The sequence below is a fragment of the Microtus oregoni genome, unplaced genomic scaffold (genome assembly GCF_018167655.1).
Source record: "Microtus oregoni isolate MIOR12 unplaced genomic scaffold, Mior012 000028F_ref0000031, whole genome shotgun sequence".
Lineage (NCBI taxonomy): Eukaryota > Metazoa > Chordata > Mammalia > Rodentia > Cricetidae > Microtus > Microtus oregoni.
Genome location: NW_024543087.1, coordinates 18,255,945 through 18,267,296, shown reverse-complemented (window position 1 = coordinate 18,267,296; position 11,352 = coordinate 18,255,945). Strand labels below are relative to the sequence as shown.

At 46.1% G+C, this 11,352-nt stretch overlaps 1 protein-coding gene across 1 annotated transcript in view; it reads left to right on the top strand.

The window, feature by feature from the left end:
• Positions 1 to 3,654: 3,654 nt before the first annotated feature.
• Positions 3,655 to 11,352, top strand: part of Pik3r4 (phosphoinositide-3-kinase regulatory subunit 4) — a 60,227-nt gene continuing 52,529 nt past the window's right edge. Inside the window, exons 1-2 of the mRNA XM_041677446.1 lie at positions 3,655 to 4,041; positions 5,288 to 6,061. Of these exons, the coding sequence (XP_041533380.1) occupies positions 5,329 to 6,061 (733 nt within the window). The 5' untranslated portion in view covers positions 3,655 to 4,041; positions 5,288 to 5,328. The remainder of the gene's footprint in view (positions 4,042 to 5,287; positions 6,062 to 11,352) is intronic.

Sequence of the window (11,352 nt, the reverse complement as noted above, 5' to 3'; positions counted from 1 at the left end):
TGAAATAGTGGGGAAGGGCAAATGGAGAAAAGGGGGAATCATCTTCACCAAGACAAACATGCTGGATTTCATAGCACTGTTTAGAATGATGCTCAGAGCATTCACAAACATGCTATAAATTGGATATTAAAATCTCCCTGGTGATCTGTGTGCTTGAATTAATTCCTATAGTTATGGCAGACATCCCTAGTCTTGGAACGCATGCTTTTATCTTTAGTGGTCATAACTCAATAAAGCCCGTGTTTATTAATTCAACATTATTTTTAACGTCAAGCACTGTTCTAGGTGTGAAGAGGTCCTGAACAGGAGCCACCCACGTCTGTAGGGAAAGGATATAAAATGCAAATAGCTACTTCCCCAATCCAGTGATTTCACAGAGAGGAGGTCCTGAGAAAATGCATGACCCTAAGAATGTAATAGGGGCCAGGTGGTGGTGGCACATGCCTTTAATCCCAGCACTTGGGAGGCAGAGGCTGGTGGATCTCTGTGAGTTCGAGGTCAGCCTGCTCTACAGAGTGAGTTCCAGGACAGGCTCCAAAGCTACACAGAGAAAGCCTGTCTCGAATGTCACAGGGGTGTGATAGCTACCCTTGCTTGTCAACTTGACTAAACCTGGAACTAATGAAACCTCTCAAATGAATGGGCATATCCATGAGGAATTTTTGATTATTTTTTAATAATTATTTGAAGCGGAAGATGCACTTCTAATCTGGATTTCTGAGCTGGAAAGGCACATCTTTAATCCAGATGTTTTGAGGTGGAAAGCCCCAGCTCTAATCTGGGCTGTGTCTTCTGCTGGCAGCCTATATAAAGGACATGGGAAAAGTAAGCCTCTCTCTCTGCCTGCTTGTTCTCAATCTCCCTAGCAAGTCCATTCCTGCACTAACATTAGAGTCAACTTCTCTGGGGTTCCAGGATATACTGAAGATCACCTGAGACATCCAGTCTCGTGAACTGAGTCGTGAAGGTGACTCTTGGACCTTCTGCTGGTATACAGCCATCGTTGGACTAGCTGGCCAACTCGTAAGTCATTCTAATAACCCCCATACAAATATGTGTGTGTGTGTGTGTGTGTGTGTGTGTGTGTGTGTGTAAAGGATTCATTACCTCAGACTGTTGCTCAAGCTCCAATGGATAGCAAGGAGATATTTTAACATTGTATCTAGATTTCTGATTTATACTACTTTAAACATCTAATAGAGAAACCATATTATGAAAAACTGTACTGGCAACACAAATTGGACTCTGTGGGTTACAAAAGAAAGGAAGGAAGGAAGGAAGGAAGGAAGGAAAAAAGGAAGGAAGGAGAGAGGGAAAGAGAGAGGACGCTGGGAGCAGGTGTAGAGGTATGGTGGGTCTGGGAGAGGAGAAGGGGTGTTAATGTGATTCTTAAAGAAGCCTCAAAGAATTAATAATTTTTTTTTAATTCTCAACTTGGCCTAAAGGCTCTGCATGACTTGACCCTTACTTCCCCCACCACAGCTGGCATCAACTCTTAACAACAACAACAAAAATCATTTTGAAAGACCCTCGACGAGGACCTCTTTTCGGGAGGAGACCTCCCCAACGCCAAGGAACAGGCCGAGACTGCACGGATGCAAATCGCAAGAGGTTTATTGAGTAGACACAGGTACCTGTGGGCAGCAAGATCTCTCAGAAGATTTGCGCACCTGCCAACTGGAGGGCGGGCTTTTTATAGGGAAGAGCAAAAAGCAAGTTTACAGAAGCAAAAGCGTGGTTATCGGTCGACCGGAATGAGGCGGGGGCATGAATGGTTTCCTCTCTCAGCAAGGGTGTCAGCAAGAAGCAAGCTCACAGAAGCAAAAGCGTGGTTATTGGAATGCGGCGGGGGGGGGGGGGGGGGGCATGAATGGTTTCCTCTCTCAGGATGGATGCCTGGCAACAATCATCCTGTTCCTATCTTATAGCTAACCTGCTTTGTTGACATCCTATCTTATTGACATCTTGCCTTGCAGTCTTCCTATCTCTATCTCCTGCTCTTTTGAGACAGGGTTTCTCTGTAGCTTTGGAGCCTGTCCTGGCTCTAGCTCTTGTAGACCAGGCTTGCCTCGAACTCACAGAGATCCGCCTGCCTCTGCCTTCCGAGTGCTGGGATTAAAGGCGTGCGCCACCACCGCCCGGCACATGGGATGTTCTTACGGGAGCAGGCTGGCTGCTGATCCGGAGAATTTTTTAAAGCAAACAGGACGTTCCCCCGGGAGCATGCTAGCTGTGGGTTTTGAGGAGGGGGTCTGTAGGGTCTTTCAATTTAACTAGTGCTTGCTTACAGATTCATTGTCACCATGGCATGGAGCCTGACAGCAACAGGAGGCATAATACTGGAGAAATAGCTGAGAGCTACATCCTGGTCAGTAGGAAGAGAGAAATGGGCCTGGCACAGGCATTTTAGACCTCAAAGCCTACTCCTGGTGACACACCTCTTCCAAGATGGCCACACCTCTTCCAAGATGGCCACACCTCTTCCAAGATGGCCACACCTCTTCCAAGATGGCCACACCTCTTCCAAGATGGCCACACCTCCGTGCCTTCCCTAAGCAATCCACCAACTAGGGATTAGACGTTCAAATATATGAACTTTGGGGGGGGGGGGCATTCTCATTCAACATCCTCCACAACGGCAGTAGAAAGAAAATTAGAACACAGCCCCAGCTAAAATCCATCCCTACTTACCACGATGAACAGCTATAATTGCAGCACTCAGGAGGTTGAGGCAGGAGGACACCAGTTTCACGCCAGCCTGGAATACAGAATGAGACTTTACCTTTAAAAATAAAATGACTAAAAAAATTTAAAATAGTGACTCTTGGCACTTTGAAAAGTGTTTTTAACTTGATTTTTTTATTCGGCAATCTCACACATGTATAAAGTACATTCTAATTAATGCAATCCCCCACTCTTATTAAACAACCTCCTAATGCACTTTCAAACATTGTTTTCCTTTTCTTTTCTTTTTCCAAGACTCACTGAGTTTAGGCAGGATCATCTATGTGGTAATGAGTGTTCAACTACCCATGGAGCACGGCGGGTACTCAATGGGTACCCCACTAAAGAAAATGAGTGTTTCTCTCCTAGAATACATTAGAAGCTAATACTTCAGCATGCAGAGGCAGAGCGTGGATTCCTCCCCAATCCCAGTCAAAATGCCCAGTGTTGTTCGTTGCAAGCAGTTACTACCGCTGTGGGGTCAAAACTGTATTTGGTTCTGCCGTTAAAATAATAAAAAAGTGCGTGTACATACATACATACATACTGTTTTTGGAGAAAAGATATCTCATTGTAGCCCTGGCTAGCCTCAAGCAAACAAGAAATCTGCTGTCTCTGTCTCCTGAGTAATGGGACTAAAGGTGCCGGTCACCAATTGTACACTTTTTAAACCGATGAACTTTGTGACACATAAATTTCTTCTCAATAAAGTTGAAATCCAATTTGGTTGGGGCACTAGTTTTCCTAAGTACGCGGTTAAGTTTCCTGAGAGCCAGTGGCCCCAGAGTTTACTAGAGAAAAGCGCCTTCTGCCTGGGACAGCGAGGCCGCACCCCTTCCCTCGTTTCCTAGCAACCAGCTTCCTACTGTACACTTCCTCAAACTTCCCTCCGTCACTTCCGTTCTCAACAGGAAGTGAGGTCAACTAGGCGGCTTTCCCGGGAGTTCAGCATTCGCCGCGGGTGAAGTAGTCTTCCTGGACGGGTGCTGGCACCGCTCCGGCACTGGGCTGGTGCAAAGGCCCGGGGATCGCGGGACTCGAACACGCGCGGGCCCAGGGCGGCAGGGGAGGAGCCGGCGGTGACTCTGCTGGGTGTCCGGAGTCCCGAGTGTGCCTGTTCTCCCAGTTGCTCTCCCCCAGCTCTAGGTCTTGGACAATTCTGCTCTCCTCCCGCAACTACCCAGGTCCTGCGTTTGAAGGAAGACCCCTCACAGAAAACATTCTCCTGCCGACAACCGTTCACGCCCAAGTCCCTCAGAGCTCTGCCAAGACTTCTCTGGGATCTGTCAGCGACTTTTGAGTTGCCAGAGGCCTGGGGTAAATGTTTCCCTGAGTGCTAAGCCTGGGGTAGGGAGGCAGTTCCTGCAAAATATGGGATTAGGTAACTTGGGGAAGTTTGCATTTTGGCTTACTTTTATTGAATGGCTCTGGCGGGGTTTCTTGTTTCAAATCAGACGAGTTTGCCTTGGTTTAGGTGGTGGGAAGCCAAACAGCGATGAGGCTGGAGGGGCCCAGGTGATGCTAATTTTGTAGATTTTAGTCTGACCCTTGCAGGGATTAAGTGGCCCATTTGTATCAGTTGATTCTTTTTTTTTTTTTTTTTTTTTTTTTTGGTTTTTCGAGACAGGGTTTCTCTGTGGCTTTGGTTCCTGTCCTGGAACTAGCTCTGTAGACCAGGCTGGTCTCGAACTCACAGAGATCCGCCTGCCTCTGCCTCCCGAGTGCTGGGATTAAAGGCGTGCGCACCATCGCCCGGCTTCAGTTGATTCTTTTATACGTGTAAATGTGTTTTCTATCTGCAAGTAAGCTGAAGTTTTCTTAGACAAGGACTGAGTCATACAGCACTTTTGCGACTTTCATAGCCCCAAACACAGTGCTGAACGCAGTAAAGATGCAGCCATGTTTTAGAATCTGCGTATCAGTGGATACGCTCTAACCTCTTTAGCTTAATGTTGAAGGGGTCACACTGGGCATAATGGAGCACCAGCACTTGGGAGGTGGAGGCAAGGGGATCTGAAGTTTAAAGTCAGTCGGCTATTGTAGGGGGTTTTATGCCTAGCCTGGGCTATGCAAGACAAAAAATAAAAATAGAAAACGTCAAAGGCATCTATTTGAGCATAGCTCAAGATAGGTGGTGGTGGCACACGCCTTTAATCCCAGCACTTGGGAGGTGGAGGCAGCCGGATTTCTTGTGAGTTTGAGACCAACCTAGTCTACAGAGTGAGTTCCCGGACAGCCAGGGCTACACAGTGAAACCCTGTTTCAAAAACCCAACCCCAACCAGCCAACCAACAAAACCCCAGAACTTCTAAAACACAGTTCAGCTCCTGGAAGGGATGGCACAAAATAGTGCCACCTTTTTAGATTAAAAACATCTAAAATTTAGACTCTATTTAGGTACATTTTCCTGAATTCAATACTGCTCTGGGATGCTCATTCATACACTCAGTAGAAAATGTTGCGCCTATCTTTTTGGAAAAGGCCAAATAGTGGCAAGTCCATTGCTTCCTTGTTTCCATTTTAATATGCATCTGTCTCTCCCTTTTCCCATCTTTTAAAATAGGTATTACATCTTAACTTGCCGACCCAGAGGTGCTGGTCATTATGGGAAATCAACTCGCGGGCATTGCTCCTTCCCAGATTCTCTCCGTAGAGAGTTATTTCTCAGATATCCACGACTTTGAATATGATAAGAGTCTGGGAAGTACTCGTTTTTTTAAAGTTGCCCGAGCAAAGCACCGGGAAGGCCTGGTGGTAGTGAAGGTCTTTGCAATTCAGGATCCCACATTGCCTTTAACGAGCTATAAACAAGAGCTGGAGGAACTGAAAATCAGACTTCATTCTGCACAGAACTGCCTACCTTTCCAGAAAGCAGCAGAAAAAGCGTCCGAGAAGGCAGCCATGCTGTTTAGGCAGTATGTGAGAGACAACCTCTATGACCGCATCAGTACCCGTCCGTTCTTAAACAACATCGAGAAGCGCTGGATCGCCTTCCAGATCCTGACAGCCGTGGACCAGGCCCACAAGTCTGGAGTCCGACATGGCGACATCAAGACTGAGAATGTGATGGTCACCAGTTGGAACTGGGTTCTTCTAACGGATTTTGCCAGTTTTAAGCCCACTTATCTTCCAGAGGACAATCCAGCAGATTTCAACTATTTCTTCGACACCTCGCGCAGGAGGACTTGCTATATAGCTCCTGAGCGGTTTGTCGATGGTGGGATGTTCGCCACCGAGCTGGAATATATGAGAGATCCCTCAACTCCCCTCGTGGACCTAAACAGCAATCAGAGGACACGGGGAGAGCTGAAGAGAGCCATGGACATCTTTTCAGCAGGTATCTGAGTTGGTCAGTTTAGCTAATTTGCATATTTTAACTGTCAGACACAGAAATCTAGCTTTTTGTAAGTTGCCAGATTTCCAGACATTCCTTAGCATGCCTTTTTTACACTGTTTTCAGATAGATATATGGTTTTCTCCGTGGCTGTGCTTAAGTGATGAGAAAAATGCAGAGTGCTTTTCATTCATCTAAACATTCAAAACACACGCTGTGCCATGCTGGCGGCATGAAAGTACATCTCACCTTGTGTTTGCTCTGGCGGTGATAAGCATAAGATGCTCTCACGGAAACTCATAGTAAGGAAGTGGGAGCGATAGGTAGGGAGGCAGTGCCGGAAAGGCCTCCAGTAGGGCGATGGCATTCCAGCTGAGGCCTCCCAGTGACTGGGAGTTAGCTTTGGTAGTTGGTGTGGGCAGTGTGTGATGCTCCTTCAATGTTGACATTTATAGCTGTGCATTTCCTCAAAGTACTAGTGAGTCCTTCAGTGTTTTGGGTTTTGTTGTCTTTGTATATTCATGTGTGTGCAGGGGTGCGTGTGCAGGGGTGTGTGTGTGTATGTATGTATGCACGTACGTATGTATGTACGTATGTATGCAGACACACGTGTACAATGGACAATACCTGAGGAACTACACCTAGGGTTGTCTCTGGCCTTCATACTGTGCTAAGTTCCCTGCCAACTCTATTATTTTTGAGGCAAGGTCTCTTACTGGGCAGGGAGCTTACCATGTAGGCTTTGCTGGTCAGTGAACCCCAGAGATCTTTTCTGTGTCTGTGTCTTCAGCTCTGGAAGTACAAGCATGTACCACCCTGCCCAGCTTTCTTTTTATGTAGATCCTGGAGTTTGATTCAGGGCCTAATAGTTGCAAAGCAAGTGCTTTTCTCACTGAGCTGTTCCCTGGGCCCATGTGAGTGTTACTCATTTATTTATTAGATTATTTTGAGGCAAGGTTTCTCTGTGTGGCCCTGGCAGTCCTGGAACTTGTTTTGTAGACTAGGCTGGCCTTGAACTCACAGAGATCCACCTGTCTCTGCCTGCCTAGTGCTGGGATTAAAGGTGTGTGCCACCTCTGCCCAGTCGTTATATATTTTTTTTTTATTGAGAAAAGGAGAAAAAAACAAAAACAAAAACAAAAAACAAGTTTCCACCTCCTCCCAGCCTCCCATTTCCCTCCCCCTCCTCCCACCCTTCTCCCCCTCCTCCTACCCTTCTCCCCCTCCTCCCACCCTTCTCCCCCTCCCCCCACTCCTCTCCCCCTCCCTCTCCAGTCCACAGAGCAGTCCGGGTTCCCTGCCCTGTGGTAAGTCCTAGGTCCTCCCCTCTCCGTCCATATCTAGGAAGGTGAACATCCAAACTGGCTAGGCTCCCACAAAGCCAGCACATTAAGTAGGATCAAAACCCCGTGCCATTGTCCTTGGCGTCTCATCAGCCCTCATTGTTCCCCATGTTCAGAGAGTCCAGTTTTATCCCATGCTTTTTCAGTCACAGTCCAGCTAGCCTTGGTGAGCTCCCAGTAGATCAGCTCCACTGTCTCAGTGGGTGGGTGCACCCCTCGTGGTCCCGACTTCTTTGCTCATGTTCTCCCTCCTTCTGCTCCTCATTGGGACCTTGGGAACTCAGTCCAGTGCTCCAGTGTGGGTCTCTGTCTCTATCTCCATCCATCACCAGCTGAAGGTTCTATGATGATATGCAAGATATTCGTCAATATTGCTCTAGGATAGGGTCATTTCAGGTTCCCTATCCTCAGCTGCCCAAGGAACTAACTGGGAACCTCAGCTTGGGCACCTGGGAGCCCCTCTAGGGTCAAGTCTCTTGCCCACCCTAAAGTGGCTCCCTTAACTAAGAATTGTGGTTCCGTGCTCCCCTATCCACCCTTCCTTTATCCCAATCCTCCTGTTTCCCCAAGTTCCCCCCTCCTTCCCTTCTACCTTTTCTCTCCCCATCTCCCCTTACCCCCATCCCACCCTACCCCCAAGATCCCAATTTTCTCCCCGGCAATTTTGTCTACTTCCCTTAGCCAAGAGGATAACTATATGTTTTTCCTTGGGTTCACCTTCTTACTTAGCTTCTTTAGGTTCACCTATTGTAGACTCCGTAACCCTTACTTATGGCTAGAAACCAATTATGAGCGAGTACATCCCATGTTCATCTTTTTGGGTCTGGGACACCTCACTCAGGATAGTGTTTTCTATTTCCATCCATTTGCATGCAAAATTCGAGAAGTCATTGTTTTTTACCGCAGCGTAGTACTCTAGTGTGTATATATTCCATACTTTCTTCATCCATTCTTCCATTGAAGGGCATCTAGGTTGTTTCCAGGTTCTGGCTATTACAAATAATACTGCTATGAACATAGTTGAACAAATGCTTTTGTCATATGATAGAGCATCTCTTGGGTATATTCCCAGGAGTGGTATTGCTGGTTATATTTTTTTAAAAGAAGTTTTATAACTCTCTGACACTTATCAGACCACATCTTAATTGACTGTAGATTTTTGAGCCAGGTAACAGGATCCCATATTTCCACGGTGTAGAGCTTGTCTAGCAACTCCTCATTGTGTTCCCTGGACTAATGCTCGTACCTATGATGCGGAACATTCCTTATTCCTTTGGCCCCCGAAGGCTCTGCTGCCATCAGTGCGCACATCTGGAGTTCCCACGTCCTTCATGGCATAGTTCTGGATGTCTCCAAGTGCCTGAGAGGCACACTTTTCGCAGCCCACTCCACAGACACACTTAGGAGTGTTGACAGTAGACTCTGGGGTCACCACTTCGCTGATGGCAGAATGGCCCTTTCTTTTCTTGTCCCCCTTGTTTGCAGGAGCCGTTCTGCCAGGCCTGACTTAGAAAGGGTATTCCTAAAGTTTTTTTTCTTCTCTTTTTGTTGTTTGGTTTTTGTTTTTGTTTTTGTTTTGAGACAGGGTTTCTTTGTATGTAACTTTGAGGCCTGTCCTGGAACTCTGTAGACCAGGCTGGCCTCGAACTCTTAGAGACCCACCTGCTTCTGTTTGTTTTTTTTTTATGTTGTGTGTTTTTTGTTTTTATCCCAAAGACTTCTGTAATTTCCTTTTGATTTTCCTCTCAACACTGGGAATGGAACACAGGCTCTCACTTCACTCTGGAATTACAGGTGTGGCTTTCCATGTAACTGGGTTACATGTGTGGTCTTCCATGTAGCTGAGATTACATGTGTGGTCTTCCATGTAGCTGGGATCACATGTGTGGTCTTCCATGTAGCTGGGATCACATTTGTGACCTCCCATGTAGCTGGGGTCACATGTGTGGTCTTCCATGTAACTGGGATCACATGTGTGACCTCCCATGTAGCTGGGGTCACATGTGTGGCCTCCCATGTAACTGGGATCACATGTGTGACCTCCCATGTAGCTAGGGTCACATGTGTGGCCTCCCATGTAACTGGGATCACATTAGTGGCCTCCCTTGTAGCTGGGATCACATATGTGGCCTCCCTTGTAGCTGGGATCACATGTGTGGCCTCCCATGTAACTGGGATCACATGTGTGGCCTCCCTTGTAGCTGGGATCACATATGTGGCTTCCCATGTAGCAGGCCTTACAGGAATGCCGTACCACTCTGCTCTTCCTGGGTTCCCTTGATCCATTAGTTGTCTAGGAGTTGTCTTGCTTACTTTTCTATTCTGAGGTAAAACACCCTGACCAAGTCAATTTTAAAAAAGGACAGTGTTCAATTTGGTTTTCAATTTCAGAGGGTTAGAGTGGTACACATGTCTCTCTGTGTTGGTTTCTCTTCTTGTGAAGCTTCCTGGATTCAGTCAAAGAGGTTTCCCTAATGATTTAATTCTGATTCCTTCCCAGAGGCCTCAACTCTTGACACCATTGTCAGACTAAGCTTTCTCCACATTACCTCACAGTGGGGATCTGATTTGAACACAGGAAGCCTTGGAGTACACCAGAAGTTTATCTAAACCACAGGGCTGAGGTCTCATCTAGACAGTGTATGTTCTATAGGTATTCTGCTGTCATGGGTAGGATATTGTACTGACGTTTGTTAGATCTACTTAGTTTATAGCTTGGGTCAGATCTTCTATTTCCTGCCTACATATGATGAATTAAGTATTTTTAAATGACTTTATGTCTTGGTTTTGCCCCCCCCCCCCACGCACCGTGCAGGAGAAGCTGCAAGGGGTGCAAGCGAGCACATATCTGGTGCATGTTGGAGGTTGGTGAGAGCTCATGGGAATGGTTCTGTCCTTCCACCATGTGGATTTAAGAGACTGAGCTTAGTCATCAGTCCTGGTCTTTACTCCTTGAGCATTCTACTGGCCTCAGAACTTGATTTTTTTCCTTAAAAATAACTGTTGTTGGAAGTCCTTTATTCTGAAATTGACATTGTATAAATAGGAATTAGCAAATTTACTGAATGTTTATTAGTTATTAGAATTATGTTAGTTGACAGGTGTAGGCGGAGGCTGCTTGTTCGTTTCCCGGCATCCCAGACCTGAAATAATTATAAAAAGACTATATTGATTACAACAAAGCTTGGCCAGTTAGCTCATGCATGTTTCTAGCTAACTCTTACATCTTGAATTAACCCATTTCTATTATTCTATGTATCACCATGAGGCTCGTGGTTTACTGGTAAGGTTCTCTGGCATCTGTCTCCTTTGGCACTTTCTTTTCTCCTACCTCTGTTTGGAATTCCTGCCTTGCTCTATTCTGCACTGCCGTAGCCCAAAGCAACTTCTTTATTAACCAATGGTAATAACACATATTCACAGCATACATAGGGGAATCTCACATCAGACAGATTTTTCAGTGGACAAAAATTGGGGAAAAACATCCTATGGAGTTTGTATTTTAGTGGGCACAGAAACAGGCAACATAAAATAGTCCACAGTGGGTACTGTTTGGAAAAATACTAGTGAAAGGAAAGAATATGGAGGAGCTGTAGTGGCTTTTGCAATCTGTTTTCGTTTTTGTTTGTTTTTTTCTGAGACAAGTCTCTGTAGCCCTGACTCTTATGGAACTCACTTTGTAGATCAGGCTGACATTGAATTTACTGAAATCCTTCTGCCTTCAAAGTGCTTGGACTAAGGGCGTGTATCACCACACCCAGTGGTTCCTGAAATCTTAAACAGATAATTAAGAAAGGATTTACTGCCGACTGACCGGGAACTAAAGGAGGTGGAGGTCAGATCCACTAGTACTTAGGGCGAGTATTCTCGCCAGAGGGCCCAGCAGGTCCAAGGCTGTACAGTAGTTTTTTTTAAGGTCTAAAAGACTTGGTAAATGCATGTCATTTAATG